This window comes from Epargyreus clarus, unplaced genomic scaffold (genome assembly GCF_041222505.1).
Source record: "Epargyreus clarus isolate Ecla_fem2 unplaced genomic scaffold, WU_Ecla_fem_2.2 ptg000010l, whole genome shotgun sequence".
Taxonomy (NCBI): domain Eukaryota; kingdom Metazoa; phylum Arthropoda; class Insecta; order Lepidoptera; family Hesperiidae; genus Epargyreus; species Epargyreus clarus.
The window spans coordinates 6,272,978-6,295,125 of NW_027332218.1; the positions used below are offsets into that span (position 1 = coordinate 6,272,978).

General features: G+C 34.0%; 1 protein-coding gene across 1 annotated transcript in view; it reads right to left on the reverse strand.

Moving 5' to 3' along the window:
• LOC140745397 (uncharacterized) overlaps positions 1 to 22,148 on the reverse strand; it is a 71,016-nt gene that overhangs the window by 8,842 nt on the left and 40,026 nt on the right. The window contains exons 2-3 of the mRNA XM_073077232.1: positions 12,421 to 12,548; positions 1,378 to 1,430 (exon numbers count right to left, since the gene is read on the reverse strand). Coding sequence (XP_072933333.1) covers positions 1,378 to 1,430; positions 12,421 to 12,548 — 181 coding nt within the window. The remainder of the gene's footprint in view (positions 1 to 1,377; positions 1,431 to 12,420; positions 12,549 to 22,148) is intronic.

A 22,148-nucleotide genomic window follows, 5' to 3' on the forward strand; every position in this document is an offset into this window, starting at 1 on the left:
AATATTCGGTCATATTCACGTATTCCGTCATTTTAGTAAACAAAAATATTAAGTAGCCATTTTCTAAAACCTCTACTTTTCGCGGGTGAGTTAACTGTAGACAAGTTGACAATGTCAAAGTGAGTGGAAGTGTTAAAGATCAATATTTGTCAATTGCTAGCATAGATATAGGATAGCGTAGCGAAAAAATTCTAAGTCTATGATTGCTAGTGTGAAGTAATTGTCAAATGTCGACATGACTTACTAAACTGAATTAAAAATCGAAATTTGAATATTTCCAGTATGAATTGAGTGTAATGTGAATCTTTGATTGACACATCATTTAACAGATTGATTATATAGGCCGGCATGAGGTAGATATAAGTCTGCTAGTAATCATAAATATCGACGAACAATGTTTGAAATTATAACTTTCTCATACCTGAATTGTCAAATTTCAAACATCCGTAGGCAAAAAAATTTTAAGATTATTAAAGACGGCAGTTTATATACTGTCAACACACGTCACTGTCTACATCTCACACGCTAATAATCACCAATGAAGATGACACATAACGTTGTCCAACTTTTAATGTACTTATAACCACGCTTTTATTAGGTTGACCTGTATGTACTCGTATGTATGTATATAACGAAATCTTTGAACTCGATTTTTATCCTTTGAACGATCCGAATAATTTAAAATATTGAACACTTGTCAAGAACTGATGACAATAAACGATTTATAATATTATTTTCCCTATTCTCCTCTCCAAGATTTTCCTTGTACGATTATAGCGTGGTTAAACTATATAATGATTATTTAATTCAAGCATTTTGCTGCGTCAAAAAGTTTGAGTGTGTTAAATAAAAGTAGAACATTACTGCACTCTGCGAAACACACGAGTCATCTCGTGTTTTCATGATGACACGGCTTTATATGTAGTTTTATTTTTATATCGTAGTTTATGGCGCAATTGGATGTTATCATTAACACAGGTGGAACATAAAGGTGCATTATGCTGGAACAGACGTTGCAATTCTCGCTCGTTTTATCTATTCATGCACTTTACTCTTTATTTTGTTGTGACATAACTTTTTCGCTTTTATTGTTCGTTTTCTTTAGAACGTTAGGTACTTATATAGGAGCAATGAAATCTTAAATTTCTATAGAAAGGTGTCCATTTTGCTTTATTATTATCATTTATGTTGTTTTACTTGCTATATTTTTCAATAAGTACATTATAATAGATTGTACAGAACAGTGAAATTTAAATTTTTTTGTAAAAATATTTTAAAAAAATACATATATGCCCTCAGAATTTGTTCAATAATTGTTGTAATTGTTCAGATATCGTACAATTTTAAAAACTCTATTAACAAAATTAATAACCTTACCTTCCACCATTTTTATCCTCTTCTTGATTCTCCTCAACGGGCGCACCTTGTTCCTGGAAAGAACAATAGAACATTTTTAATTAACTGTTCAATCGACGTAATGGGTTAATAATGCCTTTCAGCTTAGGGACGCCTATTCCTCTTACCCACGGTAAAAAATGTTACTTATTATCGGAGTTGAAAAATGTGTCAGAAACCCGCAGGAATAATGATATTGTTTTAATTGCTCATAAACGCTCCATATAGGACACCTTTTTTATAATATAAGAGTAGCAGACGAGCATGCAGTCCACCTGATGGTAAGTGGCTACTGCCGCCCATGGACATCTGTAATCAACCCCAGACATGATTAGATATTCCTACCAGAGGTCGGCCACAGGTGCGCCGCTACCCCTGAGGACTAAGCTGGAACGCCTCGGAAAAGTCTGTCTCCCTTACCACACCCTTCAAACCGGAACACAGCAGCGCCTAACACTGGTCTTATTAGGTAGAAATAATTATTAGGTAGAAATACACCTATTCTATCCTGTGATCGGCTTCAGATAGATCGTCACAACGCATTACCAATATGGTCGCCTCATAAGCCGACGTCCATATTCTTCTAAATGCAATCTTTTTAGACTGGGGGCTTCCATTCAACGTTAAGCTTAGACCGCCACTGCTGGGATATCTTTTCCTTTCAATCAAAATGGTTTCATTCAACCATATTTTATCAGTGGAACACGCATAAACTCCTAAATATATTCGACCACAAAGCATTCCTACCAGTACATGTTGAGCAATAAACCTTTTTCAAAAGAGTAGCCACACATCTTGAGTACCCAATAGGGAGCTGTACCTGTAACCACCGCTACCCCTGAGGACTAAACTGGAACGCTTCGGAAAAGTCACATCACATCGACAACCCATTACTGTCCCACTGCTGGGCACGGGTCTCCTCTTATAATGCGAAGGATTAGGCCATAGTCCACCGCGCTGGCCAAGTGCGTATTGGTAGACTTCACATACCTTTGAGATTTTTTTTATAAATATCTCAGGTATGCTGGTTTCCTCACGATGTTTTCCTTCACCGTTTCTTAGCAGCCGTTTAGCAGTCACCGTTTAGCAGGTGATAATTAATTTCTAATACGCACATAACTTTGAAAAATCAGAGGTGCGTGCCTGGGATTTGAACTTCGGACCCCTCGATCGAGAGGCCGAGTTTCTTAACTACTAGGCTATCAATGCTATCACACGGCTATCACTTCGGAAAAGTATGTCTCCCTCTACACTTGTCCAAGTGTCCACTCAATATAAATTACGTTGTTATCCAATTTCCTTTCATCATAAAGTAATCGTACACATCTCTAACAAACATCAAACAATGGCAAAGCAAAAGTGTTTGTCCGTTTCCGTATATAAAAAAGATAAGTGACAAATGGTTACAAACGGAAAAGAAGCTACGAAATTGTCTCGTAAATTAGCGGTCTGGTACCGCATTTCATAACGAAGCATCGTAATTATGTGAGTAGGGTTGCCACCTGCTCTTGACGTACCGTCTAACTTGGTAAATGGGAAATGCCGAGCGTTTCAAGTGTCAAAATGCGGTCATATTTGAATTGTTAGTATAATGCGTTTACAATGTTTGAATCTACACGAGTAGAGCACGTTTGATTTAGAATCACGTGAAGCATTTGTTATTTTAAGATTTGGGGGAGGCAAATCTGTTGAGGTCTTAGATTTTCATACGTTGAGATTCTGCAGCTTATGTTTATACGTCGTGCTGCCGAGCGTGTTTTAGTGAGTAGAAATCTCACATAATCCGATGTTTTTCTGGAAAACCGGGTATCTTTATATACTACAGTTCTTTCAAAGTTTACAAGATTCTCCAGAAAACAAACAAAAAAAGGTTGCCATTTGTACAACAATAACAAGTATTTGTTTCAGGCCGACGATTATGTATTACCTACATAATCGTCGGCCTGAAACAAATACTTTCCCACTGCTAGGTACAGGTCTCCTCTCAAAATTAAAAGGATTAAGCCATAGCGTAGCGTAGGCCAAGTGCGAATTGATTAAAGTATTGTATCGTATTTTAGTACATTGTTCATAAAATATGGCAGAAAATACAAAATATTTTATTTTTATTGACTAGCTAGCATTGACTCAGCATAAAAAAGACATACAATTTCTAGTCTGAACTCCCCAAAAGTATAATTTCGCCTTTTGTTCCATTCCTCAATCATTTTTATTTTCAAAAAAGTGACAACCCTAGTGTGTATGTAGTGTTACATAGTTAGTGAAAGCAAAAGAAACATTTTTGTAACACATGCAGAGGGCGGCACTGTCGCACGTGGCTTACACTTGCACAATCTGATAAACGGAAATGGTGTATGATTGTCCAATTTCGTTTTACTTTGTACGTATATTGTAGCGCAATTTGTTTATCAATTTATCATTAGCTTTACAGTTTGAAATTGTATGTCAACAAATGAAAGTTATATGTAAAAGTTATTTGATTATGAAAGTTATTTTTGAGTTATCTGAGTTTACCTACTGGATTTTTATCCGATTAATTCGCTTGTTCATTAATTTGTAATTAAATTCAATTATGCTAAAACAAGTAGTGCTATTAATTTTAGTTTATTTAACTTGGAAGGTAAATATAATTTACAACGGCTATTTATAATTTACAACGGTAAAAATAGGGTAAAGTTTTTTTTATTATAAAAGTAGCAGATGAGCATGCAGTCCATTTGATAGTAAGTGGCCAATGTTACTTATTGATGTCTATAATCAATCCTAGATAGGATTACAGAAAGACTTAAGCGCTGATGTGTTCTGATTTGGATTTGGTAAGAGAGAGATATTTTTCCAAGGCGTTCCAGCTTGAAGCCAAGTTTGAAAGTTTGAAGGTATAGATAGCCTTACCTTTTGTGGTTCGACTCCGGCGGCACCACCTATTTTTGCCTAATAACAGCAGTGTTAGGCGCTGTTGTGTTCCGTTTTGAATGGTGTGGTAAGGGAGACATACTTTTTCGAGGCGATCCAGCTTAGTCCTCAGGGGTAGCGGCGCATCTGTGGGCGACCTCAGGTAGGAATATATAATCCTATCTCGGGTTGATTACAGATGTCCATGGGCGGCAGTAGCCATTTACCACCAGATGGACTGCATGCTCGTCTGCTACTGCTATAATATATATAAAGCTAAGTCCTCAGGGGTAGCGGCGCATCTGTGGCCAACCTCAGGTAAGAATATCTAATCTCATCTTGGGTTATAACGGATGTCCATGGGATGCAGTAGCCACTTATCGTCAGTTGGACTACATGCTCGTCTGCTACTCCTGTAGTATAAAAAACCTTTGAAATTAGAACATAGCATTAGCAATATATGTTTTAATAAATAAATATCGCGAAAGGTCCCTCCCAGTCAAGATTCATAGCAATTGCAACCTAACATTCTAGCAAATGTCAAAGTGTCAATTTGTTATTATAATAGCACCTCTATTAGGCTATAACGATGTTTTTGTATTCGTATTTATTTTAAGTGAACCCTATTTATCATTTTGCTCGTTATTTTGTTTGCAAAAGTATGCTAAGTATTCTGGAATATTCTGTATGCAAAATGTAATTTTCCGTCACCTGAAGCGACTCGTTCTTAATAGGTTCGGATGCATAGAATGTAATGAATGATTAGAAGGAAGACTTCATATACAGTGGTAATTTTAAAGATGTTTCTCTTATAATAAAGTGTCCCTTACTTCTTTTTTTTTCATATTAAGTAAACATTTTATGATACACAAATTAAGTGTAGAATAATACCTACCTACGCAAACCTATAATTACTAATTAATTAATCTATCGTCTACTAAAAATCGAATTTACTTTAAAAATGTACAAAAATGTGAAATTTCTAGTTATTTTAATTTTTTTTCTACTAGAGCAAAATGTTCCGACATAAATAATGTATCAAAATTTTATTGTCAAATATTCAACTTTAATTTGTTAATAATTTTATTAAATTTTATACATTTTTTCTATTGTTTTATTTATAATTCATTATCGATATAAATCACTATTCTTACACAGTTTGTAATTTCACTCACTTACTCACTTATTACTTGTAAAAATCTATCTAGAGTAAATAGTATCCTAACATCTTAACAAATCAAAGTGAGTACGCATTCCGAGTATTCCATGCGTGATGTGATTAATTAAATGGAACTCAATCAACTTGACACTTTCATTAGCCTAGATACAGCGCATCAAGTATGACAGTACGAAATTACTACATTCCTTACAAAGACGGTATTAATTTGCTGATGTGTCGTTTTCAGTTTTTAGGGTTCCGTACTGAAAGGTTTAAAATGTGAACCCTGTAACTAAGTCTTCGTTGTCTGTCAATCTGTCCGTATGTACGTATACCTGTATATATGTATGTCTGAGAGCTCTATCTTTTGAACCGTAATAGATAGACACTTGAAATTCTTACAGAGTATTTATCGTTATATATAATCTGCTGGTGGCCGGTATACAAAATACAAACACGAAAAATAAAAATAACTTGATAATAAATGCTGCTGCTGCTAATTTTTCGTCGTGTTTCGCTTTTACTATTGAACCGTAATAGGTAGACAATTACAATTTTCGCAATTCATGATTGCTATGATAACAAATCTAAAAGAAAAATAGTGATACGGAACCCTGCTTGAGAGTTCGACTCGCACTTGGCAAAATATGATTGCAACTATTACAGCACAGAGATTCCTACGCAGCTAGCGTGAAGTCGGATATATCATTAAAGTCATCGCGACATACAAAATGGTTGACAGCACTTGGTATGTCGTCCGTTCAAACATATATTTAAGTGTTGAGTAACCAGTACAGTGTCTCAATTTGCTATCGTTTAAAAATGTGGAGACACGCACCTCAAACACAAATTTGGTAACCGAGGTTCGAACCTTGTACCGTTAATACGTAAGGACCTCTACAATTACTCTAACTCTTCAACGTTACGTTGAAAAAGTACGTCTTTACGTTGAAAAAAGTAAAGCAGTTATACTATTTCCACTTCTTTATTTTCTCGATGAAAGTTATTTGTAATGTTGTGACCAAATAAGCAATGATACAGAAGTAGACATTATCAATCTAAAATGTATACGTGTAATATCTTGTAATGAAATATAATATCATAAGTATATGTAATATAATATTATAGGTAATAAATTTCTACAAAAGTATCCGGTAGTAGTTTTCTTTCTTACATTTTATAAAAAAAAATGTTACGTTTATCGTTATAGCTCCTATAGTAATCATTATATGTAGCACATCACTACCTGTCCATGAAGTACAGTATTATCTGTGTGACATTTTAATGTAAACAACACAAAATTACATGGGCGTCGATCTGTCATCAAGAAAATAAAGAAATGGAAATAGTATAGAAATAGATTGCCCTTTGTAGAATGACTTATTTATATGAGAAAAAAATGAAGCGTTATTCTGAGTAAAAAATAATTTATTTCATCTTTATTTACCTACATGACATTTAATAAATGTTATTTTTTTATTAAAAATAAGTTAAATGTCGCGAAAATAAAAAAAAAAGATTTTATATAATTGCACCTTAACTGTATCAATTTTCATTTAGTTGTGGAGTGAATTTAGTTTTAAAGTATGCCATGATATTATAATTAACTTCAGTCCGCTCAGAGGTAAGAGTAAATTAAATTACATTGCTCCTCTAATAAAATCTTTGATATAATGTCACTTAAGAACTTAAATTAAATCGCTAACGATATTATATTAGATGTAGCAACTTTATTTCAATATTTTAATCATCTATATAAGTAGTTTGACCTGTAATAGACTTATTAAATAAACTTACGACGGTAGTTATAATAAATAGCACGAATTTGTATGTTTCAATTATAAATTTATTAATATTTGTTTAATAAGGATTTTGTTATAGAATTGTATGAAATCACGTAGTCATTAAATGTTTTACTAGTATATATGTACTTCTCCTGTGTCCGAAGGTGGGCGTAAATAGCTGCAACACAGTTTTATAACTATAGCAGCTGTTTACGATATTAAGTTTGTATGTATGTATATAGGTATATGATGATGAATAAAATCTATGAAATATAAAAAAAAATGTTTTAATATCAAAAAATTCGGTCCCATTACTGGGTATCTACTTCCAGAGTAAAAATAATTTAGGACATAGTCTACTCTAGTCTAATTACTAGACTTCACACATCTTTGAGATTTAATTTTACAGAACCCTTCAATTCATTTGTAATACGGACTTAACTTCAAAAATCGAACCCGGGACCATTAGTGTGAAAACAATAAATAATGAAGTATTATATAATAACTAGCTGACTAGGCAAACGTTGTGTTGCCATATAAATGAAAAATGTTCAGGGTGAACAACCCCTTTCACTTAGGAGTATGAAAAATAGATAGTAACCGATTCTAAAACCTACTCAATATGCAATATTGTGACACGAGAATTTTATATATAAGATATTATGTTGCACTATAATTTGACTGTAAAACATGGCACAAAGGCTCACACCATATATTTATTAGATAAAAAGTTAAACGTGAAATAAATTAGAACTGATTAAATATGGCCAATAAATTTGCTTTATTTAGTAATTGATACCGAATTTATTACTTAAGAAGCAGACTTACTCGTAATTTATAGACCTTAAGCTTTCAATTAGATGGATATTTCGAAATTTAGCCGTTGGATACTGTCTAAGCCAGACAAGATGGAATTCTAGGCATTAATAACTGCTTTAATAATTTTCAATTTTATTATATTTTGATTCATACAAAATAAGTATATTATAAGTTTAATTCCTAATATTCACACGGTATTCATTAGAGTAATAACGAAAACCCCATCCAAATTGGATCAGCAGTTTTTGAGCAAAATCGCGGACATACAAACTTACATATATACATAGCGGTCGAACACAAAACCTGCTTTTTAGAAGTAGGTTATAAAACAACAAAAACAGGACACACAAGCACAGCCTGTAGTTGCCTATAAAAATAGCCTAGAGTAGTAGAGAAAATTGTATGACTAATTTAAATTCACATTCTTTGCTTGAATTAAATTGATTTTCTTACTCTATTTTCCTCATATGCCTCATAGTAGGAAGGGAATTAGGTAAGCATTTTGACACATAAAATTTAATACTGTTATCATACTTTTTATAAATTCTCATTTTTGTACCTATATTTAGCAAACGGGCATTCAAACTTTTAATTCCCTGAGACTGGCTTAACACTGACATAACTTTACGAAACAATTTTATAAAATTCAAAAAACGTAACATGCCGTTATACTTGTGATTATAAAAGGCATCAATCAATGTACAACGTGATGTACAGCCTTAGTTTACATTTTAAAAACATTAATTAAGTAGATTAGATTAACTAAAAGATCTTGTTTATATCACGGCGTGCGTAAATTGACGTTTTACGCACGCTTCGCGTGCGCAAAACCCCCATTTCCGACCCCGTAATATAAAATTTTATACAACACGCGGACGAAAAATGTTTTTCTGACTCGTGTGATTGCAGTCCTCGCCTGCGGCTCGGCCTGCAAACTCACACTTGTCAGAAAAAAAATTTTCGTCCTCGTATTGTAATGTACTATTATGTAAGCGTAACACTTACTTTTAGATACCGACAATTTGTTGCGTAAAAAAGGCTTAAATAATCTTTATTTTGAGGCAGTTAAAATTGGTACATTTTTTCGTAACTAATTACAAAATTGTCAATTTGTTATGTGTTGTGATATTCGGTAACAGTCTATTGCCGTTCAAGGAAATCTGTCACACATCTATACTAATATTATAAAGAGGAAAACTTTGTTTGTATGTTTGATTGTAATGAATAGGCTCAAAAACTACTGGACCGATTTTAAAAATTCTTTCACCATTCGAAAGCTACATTATCCACGAGTAACATAGGCTATTTTTATATAAAATATATTTGATAAATAGATTTTGAGGCGGTACAAAGTTTGCCGGGTCAGCTAGTGTCCAATAAATTAGAAGTCATTCAGAAGGCTATTTATTGCTAATTATTGCTACGTATCGTGGCGTATCATACTCTCGTATGATATAAAATATATACTCAAATCAGAACACAGCAGCGCTTAACACTGTTGTTATGAGGTAGACCTTCAAAAATAAACGAAATTACCAGTTTAAATGGCCGGTATCTTTATATAGACTAACTATGAATCTACGTGGCCGGCAAATGGATTATGTCCTGAGTCGCCCTTTCACTTTTGTGCCCTAGATTTCGTCACGACCCGGTCCCTTGCATCTTAGCACAATGATGCTGAGTGACCGTTTAGTTAACATAAGAATGTAAAGCCGATCTTGATTTGAAAGGGATTTCAGTGAAGATAAAATTAATTCTGTGCCAATGAATGCCGATGAACGCTTCTGCGAGAGGATTAAGATAAATTATAATGTATAAATTTATAAAGATAAAAGGTGATTATAGAGATAAAATTATAACTGTATATACAATAAATATCATCCAGATAGCTTTTGTCGAATAATTTAACGATGATAATATTATGAGGAAAAATAATATTAATGTAACAAAGCTTTAATTTTCTTTTATATATTTCTATAGGTATCTGACGAATATTTGGTTAGAAATACTACTTTGACGGTTATTTCACTATTTTAATAGCAGACTTTTAGTAACAAACGAATTGTAGAGCGCACCCTTATCTGCAGTACCTAACACTACTTGATAATTTCGTAAAATCTTTTCAATTATCATTCAGCCGTTTCCAATATCAATAATTTGTCATTTATGCCTTATAACATATATATCCTTCAAACCGGAACACAGATGCTCAAACATGAGCACATACACAAAAATGCACATACCTACTGTCCATTATAAATGAACAACTATTATTGTGTTTCTATCCATAACTCACACGAATATTGACTTGGCCATTGACTCAATTGCAATAATTGATCCTTAATATCGCAGAAAAATCTTAGTTAATCAAAGCAATTTTCCGTTCATTACATTTGTTACGGCTGATAGGATAGATAGAGCATGTGCATTCATTCAGAACGCTACAATATTACATATTTAAGTTTGATAAATGAATCATATCATATTGAAGAATATTGAAGTTTAATAATTATAGTTTAAAAACTAAAAACCACGCTAAAATCGCACAAGGAAAATCGTTCATCCTGTTTCCTGACAATCCTTATGAGGATAATGGGATAAAATTATTAAAATCATGTATTGTCATGGGATCTTGATAATTGATAAAAAATTTAAATTAATTCATAAAAAATTTAAATTGACGACCCGCGTGGCGGAGCGGTCACCATGCCGGTCTGACGCGCAAAGGGTCCCGGTTTCGATCCCCGGTCAGACAGATAACTAAATGATGAATTTAGATTTCTGTTCCTGGGTCTGGGTGTTTGTGTATTCGTCTATGTGTGTGTTCATGACACCCACGACACAGGGAATTCTAGTGTGGGGCTGTGAGTGTAGAAAGCGTTTATTATTGTTTATTATCGGACCGTTCAAAGTGGGTAAAAATCGAGTTCAAAGATTCCGTTACATACATACATACAGGTCAAGCTAATAGAAGCGCGGTAAAAATAGAGGTAGCAAACGAGCATGAAGTCCAGCTGGTAAGTGGTCACTGCTACCCATGGTAATCTATAATCAATGAGAAAAGTTTAAATTCCTACCTAAGGTCGGCTACAGATACATTGCTATGCTACCCCTGAGTATCACGCCCTTCAAACCTGGACATAACAGCACTTTACAGTGATGTTATTAGTTAGAAATAGTTGCTGTGGTGGTGCCACTGGATTCGAATCCTTTAAAATATAATATAATTATAGCCTTTATATAATGAGAAGATTCTTAATTACGCATTACACCAAATAGAGAAAATTTTACACTCAGATAATAATTTAATTGTACCTATCGATTTTCTTATTTAACATAGTTAATTCAAAACAAGACAGGCCACAAATGTTGCTACACATACCCATTTGTAGTTCAAATTCGCATCTCACATTTCCAATCGACCACGAGCGGTGACCGATACTGATCTGTTACTTAGAAATTGGGGTCTGTTTTGTGTGTGGATGGTACCTATTTTATTTGGAATGAATTGTCACATGTTTAAACAGTAGATAACGAATAAGGAATATTCTAAGCTACGGTTCAGAATATTCTTTCCTAATGATAAGCTTTGGCCAGGATCACAATATCATTTTTAACACGGTTTCCTTTACATGTTGTATTTTTCTACCTACACCCTTCTTGTTAGAGGTTTTCGATGTAGCTTTAGCAGGCATTAGTTTATTCTTAGGGAAATCCAAAGAATATATAATTACTTATAATAAAATGTATAAATAAAACAAAACCATTTTTGAGATGTTCGAAGCGTAGCTAAAATGCTAAATAGAGTGAGTAGAAGGTGAGTACAAATGCTCATGTGATTTTGTGACTTCCTATGTAAGTGCTATGACCCCTCGGAGCTCCTGACGCACAGTTTAGAAAATTCTGACTTACGCTATTTTGTTACGGTGACCAAGTGTAGGTTAGTAGACTTTACGCACCTATGGGAACTTATTTACAGAACTCATATTAGTGAAAACATGTTAATTCCTTTAAGAAATTTATGAAAATCAATCATATCAAAAAAAATCAACGGATTGCACTCCGGGAGTGCCGGCAGAATTGAAAACTTTCGAAACCTAACCTGAATAATTAAATAGAATAAGTATAAAAAATGAAACTGACACCCATTAACATATTTTTTCTACGCTGACACCGGATGACATCTTGACTTTTGCAGTTTGCTTTGTTGTCTTACGAATTTTCGATCAGGCCACGTGTCCTGACGTGACTTTAACATGTTTTACCCAACACAAAGAGTGCACAACGCCGCTACAGAAATTTTCACTTGAAAAATCTTGCAAGTAAGTAAATTTTGCACCATGTTGTCTTTTTGATGTAACAACAACATACCTGCTTTCTAGATGGCCTGTAGAGGAGGTGAGCGTGCACAAGTTCGTCTTGCGTTTGTCTCTTGTCCTTCTGGGCATCTGTTTCACTTTCCATCTTGATGTCAAGGGCGTGGGCACATAGCGAGATTGCTGTAACAAAAAAGATAGCGTTATATAACTTTTAAGAGGAGCCGCCAGCTGCTGCGTATAAGACCCAAAGATTTTCGCTTTAACCTAGAAAATATGTTTGATAAAAAGTGGCAAATTAATGTCTTTTACACTTAAATTTACAATAAATATGAAAATAAAAAAACAAATAAACCCACTGCTTATATGTCACTCCCACAATTAAGACAAAGCCATCGTACACCAGCCTTAGGGTTCGTACACAAAACTGCGATGCGACGTCGCATCGCAAAAATCTGCGAGCTCCCTCGACGCATCGCAAGAACTTGCGAATTGATTCGCATCGCACAGTGGTTGTTGTTGTTGGTCACCCTGAGAGACGCTACGCCGCACGATATCGCATCGCAGCAATTCGCATCGCAATTTTCTGCGTTGCGAATTCGCATCGCGTCGCATCGCAGTTTTGTGTTCGAGCCCTTAGTATGAGTTTTACGTTTTTACAAAAAATACTTTTTTTGTATTTGTTTACATATCCAATATGCCATACATTTCCAATTAGCGCCCCTAGCGGACTGTATCAGAACTGATTGGAAATGTATGGGAAATACGTAAACAAATACAAAAACAGTATGTTTTGTAAAAACTCATGCTTAGGGTTCTGATATGTCAAGCCATTTATTGTTCAAGGCATGAAAATGACACATACACTTAAAAACATTACTCTCTAAGTCATCCAGTCCATCAAAATGTGTAATGATATCCAGCTCATCTAATTCGTACAAACAAACGCATTTGTGATGAATAACATGTTTTTGTATCTGATATCATTTTAATGAGCTGAGCTAACCTCTTTCTGAGAAGCATTTATCTTAAAATTGAAGATATTTGTTCTTGTTTGTGCAAATTTGACATAATTTCCGGATTCAACGAAAGAGGGTTCAAATCACTTCACAAATTCCTTCGCGAAATGGTAGGAACGTGAGCTTTGAATTTACATTTACTTTGGCGTGTGCTTCTTCAATTTTATTAAATAACGTATAAAAATAAAAATAAAAAACGGAACAGTCTTTGGGGATTGCCGATAGAAGTGAAAACTAACTAACTCGTGAACTGTATCGTCGAGCTATCAGTACCCTTAGTATGAGTTTTAACGTTTTTTCAAAAATGAATGTTTTTTGTATTCGTTACATATTTGCCTATACGTTCCCAATCAGCGCCGCCAGCGGACTGTATCAGAACTGATTGGAAATACGTAAACAAATACAAAAACAGTCATTTTTGTAAAAACAGATAATTGATTTTTAATTATCTTTGGTTTGTAAAAGAGCCAATGGCAAGAGGCAATGGCCAATTTAAACTTAATCCTTAATCATAAAGAGTTCGGTTCTTATTTATTTATTTATTTAACATATAATCGGAATACTAAAGGATTTTCACACTTTCATAATGAACCGGTATTAGGTTCCCGATAAAAGTTTATCCTCTTTAAAGTTCCAACGAAAAAAAATAAGTATATTTTTCTTTATAACGTACTTAGATTGGTATGAGTGAAGTATAAATAATGATTTATAGTTAAATGAACATGAGCGATAAATAAAATATATTGAAATTACCGTTGAACATCAAAATTATGTATACATCATTATGTTTGTAATTCACTCGCTAATTCAGGTAGATTCTCAATATACAGTTGGATTCAAATTAAGTTAAGGGTTACGAAAATTACATTCGCAAATGTTAACGACATATTTAGTAGTAGCTAATTCAATATTAATACTGTTGTATACATCAATCAATTTTGATTATTACATAATTGTAAATTTTTAGGCTTCAATCATTGGGCCAGATTAGGTGCTATTTAAAATCACATTAAAGCAATATGCTCAAAATTATTTATTTATATTGACTCTTATTTTGAGTTAATAAAATATGAATGAATTGTGTATATAAAATTGCTTTAATCATGTCGAGGAATTATGATTACTTTTATGATGATACTTATTACGTTTTTACTCGTATAAACAAAGAAACAAATCAATGCTTTTGGTGGCATGACCGCTTCAGCTAAGTATATCTGTTCTATAAGCTGAGTAGTGCCTCTATTTTCAAATTTAAGGGAGACTACCTTCTTCAAGGTACTGTAATTTAATCCTCAAAAATAATAATAGGTGGTAGAACCCTTTGTGGTTTGACTCCGGTGGCACCACCGCCACACGTATTTCTAACTAATAATAGCAGTGTTCGGCTCTGCTGTGTTCCGTTTTGAAGGGTGTGGTAAGGACGACAGACTTTTCCGAGGCGTTCCAGCTTAGTCCTCAGGGATAGCGGCGCGTCTGTGGCCGACCTCAGGTAGGAATATCTAATCCGATCTAGGGTTGATTACAGATGTCCATGGGCGGCAGTAGCCAGTTACCATCAGGTGGACTGCATGCTCATCTGCTACTCCTATATTATAAAAAGAAACTCGTAGATCAATAACAAGTATCACGCCTCATGCGAAACATTGACAATAACATGTATAAACCTTCCATATTAAATGTAGTAATATTCCATAATAAAAAAAAAACATATTAAATTTTATAAAACACATTTAGAATTCGAATCGGTTAATGTGTTCTAACAGTTTTAAATTGAGTCGAAATAATATTTGTCACCATCGGAAGTAGCTGGATATTTATAAACCATAATTACAATTCATAATCGTTTGAAAGTTATTAAGATAGATGGCATGACTTTCATCTGATCCTCGTGACATGACCTCGATCTGACCCGCTGTATAACATTACATTAAAAATATTAACAGATACCTAAAGACTGCTGCAACCATAATATAACATACTAGCTGACCCGGCAAACTTTGTACCGCCTCAAAATCTATTTATCAAATATATTCATATAAAATATAGCCTATGTTACTCGTAGATAATGTAGCTTTCGAATATTCATTACAACCAAACATATAAACAAAGTTTTCCTCTTTATAATATTAGTGTGGATGAAATGCAAGATTATTACCTTCGATTACATAATAAGGGACGAGTTTATAACTAATTTTGTAATTAAGTACGTACATATCGTTATTACCTCATTATCGGGTAATCAATTTATAAAACAGCTTACATTGCCTAACAGTTTGCAACTTACAGGTGACACAAGTAACCTTTAGCACGACTTTACCTAATTGAAAGTAAATGTCATCATCGCATTCATAATCGTGGCGAGGAAAACTACATAGAGTATTACGGATAAATATCACTTCGAAATATATGAGTTATATTTTATTGCAAAATAATTTTATTTTCTTCTTGCATAACTTTGATAATAACTTTAAGACTTTAAGATTTATAAAAAAATTTCAAAGGTATGTGAAGTCTACCAATACGCACTTGGCCAGCGCGGTGGACTATGGCCCAATCCTTCTCATTATGAGAGGAGACCCGTGCCCAGCAGTGGGACGTTAATGGGTTGATGATGATAACTAACTTGGCTGTTTTCAAGAATTATGCAAAAGGTCATGATAAAAATTAACATACAATTAAATGATATAACAATCATTGTAGGAAATTATCTGTGCACCTGTGAGTCTTACAAAAAAAAGTTTTATCATCCCACACTGGAGCAGTGTGAAATTAGTTCATTACCACCTGTTTTCTAACCTAACCTAACCTAAGCTAATAGTTTGCAAAGTAAATGTCATCATCGCATTCATAATCGTGGCGAGGAAAACTACACAGTCTATTACGGATAAATATCACTTCGAAATATATGATTTATATTTTATTGCAAAAAAATATATTTTCTTCTTACATAACTTACTTGATTAATTACCTATTTTCAAGAATTTTGTAATAACAATATACTCCTACAAAAATGAAAGGAGAATTGAACAATATGTATAATATAACAATCATTGCAAAACTTACAGTTGAAGTAGCTCCAGCTCCACAAATGGTTCATAATATTAACTTTATTATTGTTGAAAACATTATTATTATTATTTTAAAACATGTGAGTTAAGGGGTATTTTCGCCGGTTCTTTCCCATGACGAAACACCTTGCGAAGTAGTGATAGTTAACGTTCAAAAAGAGTTCAGTAAAGAATCATGACTTTGACTACCTGCCTGTGAGTTTTAGAAAAAAGTTCTGAAAAGTTACATGATTCTGTTGGAGCAGTTTGGTGCAATTTGTAGAAGTGATTCTCGTAAAAGAGGTTCGTACCTAACGGTTATACATGAAATAAAATAAGTACCCAAATCAAGATTAAACTTAAAACCATAATTCTTAGGACTTAGATATAACTGCAATATTAAAATGTCAATGACCGTCTGCCTTTAAATCCTTGAGGTTTATTTATATGCGAGCTCCTCGTCTCTACTCGCAGGAACTTGTAAGTTGAACTTTCAAATATTTTTGAATTCCCGAAAATATTTTCGTAAAGACATTATATTTAAGAAGAAAGAATTATTTTACCTATAAAGTTTTATTACAATGCGGTAATTTATAGATTTTTCACAAATAATTTAGATAAATATCAAAAAAAGACTGACAAACCAAACCATTCCGCAATAGTGTCGGATACTCTTAAAATTATAAAGGTTTAAATCATAGGTCATTATGCTCGTTACCTAGGTATTACGGTAGACTTCACACACCTTTAAGACCTTTTTAAAACCTTTCAAGTTAAAGAAGTTTTAAATTCTTAATACAATTAAATTTGAAAAAAACAACAATGCGATGTGATTGGAACCCCGAAACCCTGTTGTAACTATTTGAAAACTATTTAGATTAACCCAGTAGACATAAATATATAGATAAATAAATAAATAAAATATAGATAATAACTATGACTTGACTTCATAGAGGGTTTCATGCGGTATTGCCAAAAATAGAACAAAATAATAATTTGTATTGTAAACTTATGCTTGCGTAACAAGTACTTAAATGCTGACTTGTATATTTACAAAACTATCTTGATCGCTACCATTTCGATAAGCCAACATTTATCTCAAATCATTGGCCCAATCCATTCACACGCAAATTATTTGCATATCCGTCCAATTCACCATTCGCCAAGGTTCGATGTAATAGTTGTAAAACTGTAAGAGCTTTCAAATAACCTTTCTGACTGGACGAGTTAACTAAACGGAGCGGATGGAGTTAAAATTTTAACTTAATTGCTTGTATCCTTTTTAGGGTTACGTACTCAAAGAGTAAATACGGTACCCTATTAGTAAGACTCAGTTGTTTGTCCGATTGTCACAGGGTTCTATCTTTTGAACTCCAATAGATACTTTAAATTTTTAGAGAGTATGTATAATGATGACCTCTATGACCACAAATACTAAAAATAAAAATGTTTGAAAATAAAAGGAGACAACAACAAATGGAGATGTAGCCTACATTGTGGTAAATGTTTTTTTCTTCGTGTGTTGCTGTAAGGCAGCAATAGATACGAAGGTTCTTCTAGAGTCAAATTACAAAGAGTTCTACCACCTTTCAGGAATTATTTAAGTTAACATATCTTTCGTTGTGTCGCACGAAATGGCCGATTGAAGAAAAATCTTAAAACATTTTCCTGCATACTTTTCCATTCCAAATATACCTACCGCAAATAACTCAGACCAGTACTTTCCTGGGGATATTCCTACAGAATGCTTTTATTATAAAATATTCAGAATACTCTTATTACTTTTATTCTCTGATAGCTTCTTCCAATTTTTAAAATCCTGCAATAATATTCATACAACATCTATAAATTTTGACGAACCGAGTGAAGCGATCACCATACCGGCCTGACGCGCAAAGGGTTCCAGGTTCGAGCCTCAGAACTGTTCTGGGTCTGAGTGTTTGTGTATTCGTCTATGTGTGTGTCCATGGCACCCACGACACATGGAATCCTAGTGTGTGGCTGTGATTGTAGAAAGCGTTTTTTTTTTATTTTATTAATTGATTAATTAACTGCAGAGTACGTTTAAGCTACCAACCAGTAAACATAAACACAAAGGTCCTAAACTGTTTCATCTTTGTCTATTTGAATATAGATAAGTTATTCTCGAAATCCATTCACACGGTATTTGCATATCCGTTCCACTTGCCATTGAACGTCCAAGTTATTGTAATAGTTATACTGCTCTTGGGAGCTTAAACGACCTTTCAGAATTTGTATTCGAACCGTACACAGAGTTCTTACACAATTGAAAAATCATACAATTTTAACAGCAAAAATTTTGGCGGAACTTGACTCGAAATAGATTTTAACTAAGTTTAACCTTAAACTGCAAGGTATCTTTTTTTTATAATATAAGAGTAACAGACGAGCATGCAGTCCACCTGATAGTAAGTGGCTACTGCCGCCCATGGACATCTGTAATCAACCCCAGATAGGATTAGGTATTCCTACCTGAGGTCGGCCACAGATGCGCCGCTACCCCTGAGGACTAAGCTGGAACGCCTCGGAAAAGTCTGTCTCCCTTACCACACCCTTCAAACCGGAACACAGCAGCGCTTAACACTGCTGTAATTAGGTAGAAATAGGTGTGGCGGTGGTGCCGCCGGAGTCGCACCACAAAGTGTTCTACCACCTTCAAATCTTAAATGTCTGTTTCTTTTTGGCAAAGGAAGATCTCCCGCCGGGCTAGGTGATCGTGCCCGGGGAGCGGACGCACTCCGACAGTTTTAGTTCGGAGCTTGTATATATGCAGGATATTTAGAAAACTTCGATAGCGTGATTCAGAATACTCGTGGTGCCATCTCTTGACGAGTAGCGGCAGGTCGCCACACTTTGTTTGCCACACTTTTACGTCTTAACTATATAACCGATTGTCTTCAAATTGTGTGCACATGTTGTCACTATTCAGGGGTTTTAAAAGGACATAGGGTACATTTTATCCCGAAAAAAGAACCGTTCATGAAGTACACATAAAAACCTCTAACCGTGAGTGCAGCCGCGGATAAAGGCTAGTATTGTAATATTGTACAGTATATCTTAATCTTACATATAAAATTCTCGTGTCACAGTGTTAGTTACCATACTCCTCCGAAACGGCTTTACCAATTTTCACCAAACTGTATATGCATATTCAGTAGGTCTGAGAATCGGCTACTATCAATTTTTCATACCCTTAAGTAATAAGGGTTGTTCAACATTAACATTTTTTTATTTAAATGGCAACACCACGTTTGCCGGGTCAGCTAGTATGTTATAAAGGTTGAAGAGGAATTAATTCTACCAATGTCATCCGTTTTCGAATGTCGATGTTGTATACAATTTTGAACTTTGACCTATCAATGTACCGCGCACAGCATGAGTCCCTTGGTTTCTCTCCCGTGTAGTTGCAGCATTTATTGAACAACGTGACATAGTACCTTATAAATCGCATGTCGCAAAACGTATTATTTATGATCACGAGTGGCAAAGTTTATGTCAATAATGTTAGTTGCAAATTAATACGGACTAACGTCTGAAGATATTGTTACACGATACATGCAAAAATGGAAAAAAGTTTTTTTTTTTATAATATAGGAGTAGCAGAAGAGCATGTAGTCCACCTGATGGTAAGTGGCTACTGCCGCCCATGGACAATCTGTTATCAACCCCAGATAGAATTAGATATTCCTACCTGAGGTCGGCCACAGATGCGCCGTTACCCCTGAGGGCTAAGCTGGAACGCCTCGGAAGAGTCCATGTCTCCCTTACCACACCCTTCAAAACGGAACACAGCAACGCGTAACACTGCTGTTATTAGGCAGAAATAGATGTGGCGGTGGTGCCGCCCGAGTCGAACCACAAAGGTTTCTACCACCTTCATAAGTACCTATTGATAAAATGCTTTTATTCAGAGATATTTAAATATAGGTATGTAATTAATATACTTAGTAAAAATACTTTTAGTTTCTTTGATGTTACCTATTGGGCGAACCTAATTTCATTTCTTTTTAATTCTTATGTTTTCATTTTTGTTCAAATTTATTGTGACAAGCTCTCAAATGAACATACAAAATATAACTATGATATCACAAACGTTGATGACACTGATCGTATTTTAATCACTCAATAATTACTTAATCATGATCCAACTTATCATTACATCACAATCCACCGAAGGCTATAAATATACCGCGTAATACGTTACATCCGGTGATAGAGCCATGTTGAGCGATCAGTTTTTATGGATAAAGTTAAAAACAATAGTATTGTTTCCGACAATCAGTTGCATGGCTTAGATGACCTGTTTCATCGCGATTGTGTTAGCGATGAACGATGAACCATTATTATTTAAGGAATAAGAATTTATGTTAGAAGTAACATTTAAAATTAATTTTGAACACCCGTGCCTACTACCTAAGTAGTAAAATAGTAGTAGAAAGTCAATACATAATCAACTTCAATAACATGATGTTTTATGGTAAGTACATACTGGCAGCATTGCTCTTGATGGAATTATAACGAAAACAGATCGAAATTTGGGAACAAATTTCCTCTTCTAACCATTTTCTTGTTATTTTAGAGAAAAATGTCGTTAGAACATTTTGACAGAGGTTTTCAAAGAATTATTTCGACTAAATTAAAAAAAAAATACATATTTTTTTAATTTTTTAAGTTATAGGAGGATTTTCAAGGGCTCTGAAGTTCTTACAAACACGTCACGAATTATGTGTTAACACTGAATATTCTTTGTTATCACTGAGAATGAAATGTAAAAATTCGTAAAACAAAAAAATCCATTGTAAATAATAATGTACTCGCTACTCTTTGCTAGTCAATGGGCAAACAAGTCTGCAACTATTCTCATAATAATCGGCATATAAAATAAGCACAGAACGGGAAACAGTTGTGTCTAGTTTTTGTAACCCTCGACCTAGTTCACACATAAACATAATGACGGGTTTATCTGATTTATCTGTGTACCTTTATTATGATTTTTATATAATTCATATTAATTAAATAAGTATTGTACTTATGTTTAAATTTCAAAAGCCAGAATCGTTAAGACCTAACGATTAACCGTCGTAGAGTCAACTTACCCTGATGATGCTCCGTTTTAGAGCGAAACACGTGTTGGTGGTGGTATGTATGGTCGTGTATATTTTTAATATTATGCATCTGCACGCATCCTTTGAGGGAGGGAGTGCGGTACATTACTGCATGGTTTAAAAGATATATACTATAATACATATTTGTAGCGGATTGTTGCGAAGTAGTTTTAATCTTAACTTAATTTCAAAAGCCGTTTTCAATGACAAGTTAAGCTAATTGTTAAGCGATGAAAAAAGTGCATTGCGAGACTTGCATTTTTATCATATCGCGGAGAGTAATGTTTTTCGAACATACAGATGAATTTCCGTTAGATTCGTCGAAATTGTGAGATTGACATAGGCTATATTTTTAAGCAATCGGTCCATCATATTAGTCATATTAGTCCATCATATTAGTCTATATAGCTTTTTGTTAGAGATATTTATTATTGTTATTTGTAATTTAAGGTTATGTAAGGTTATAAATGCTAAACCTTTTTTAACAATTTTCATTCGAATATAAGTGCTAATAATTTTATTTAAGAAAATAGTAAGCATTGACTCTCAAAGAAAATAAAGGTATTTTTTCAAGTTCAATACGAAGTTTGA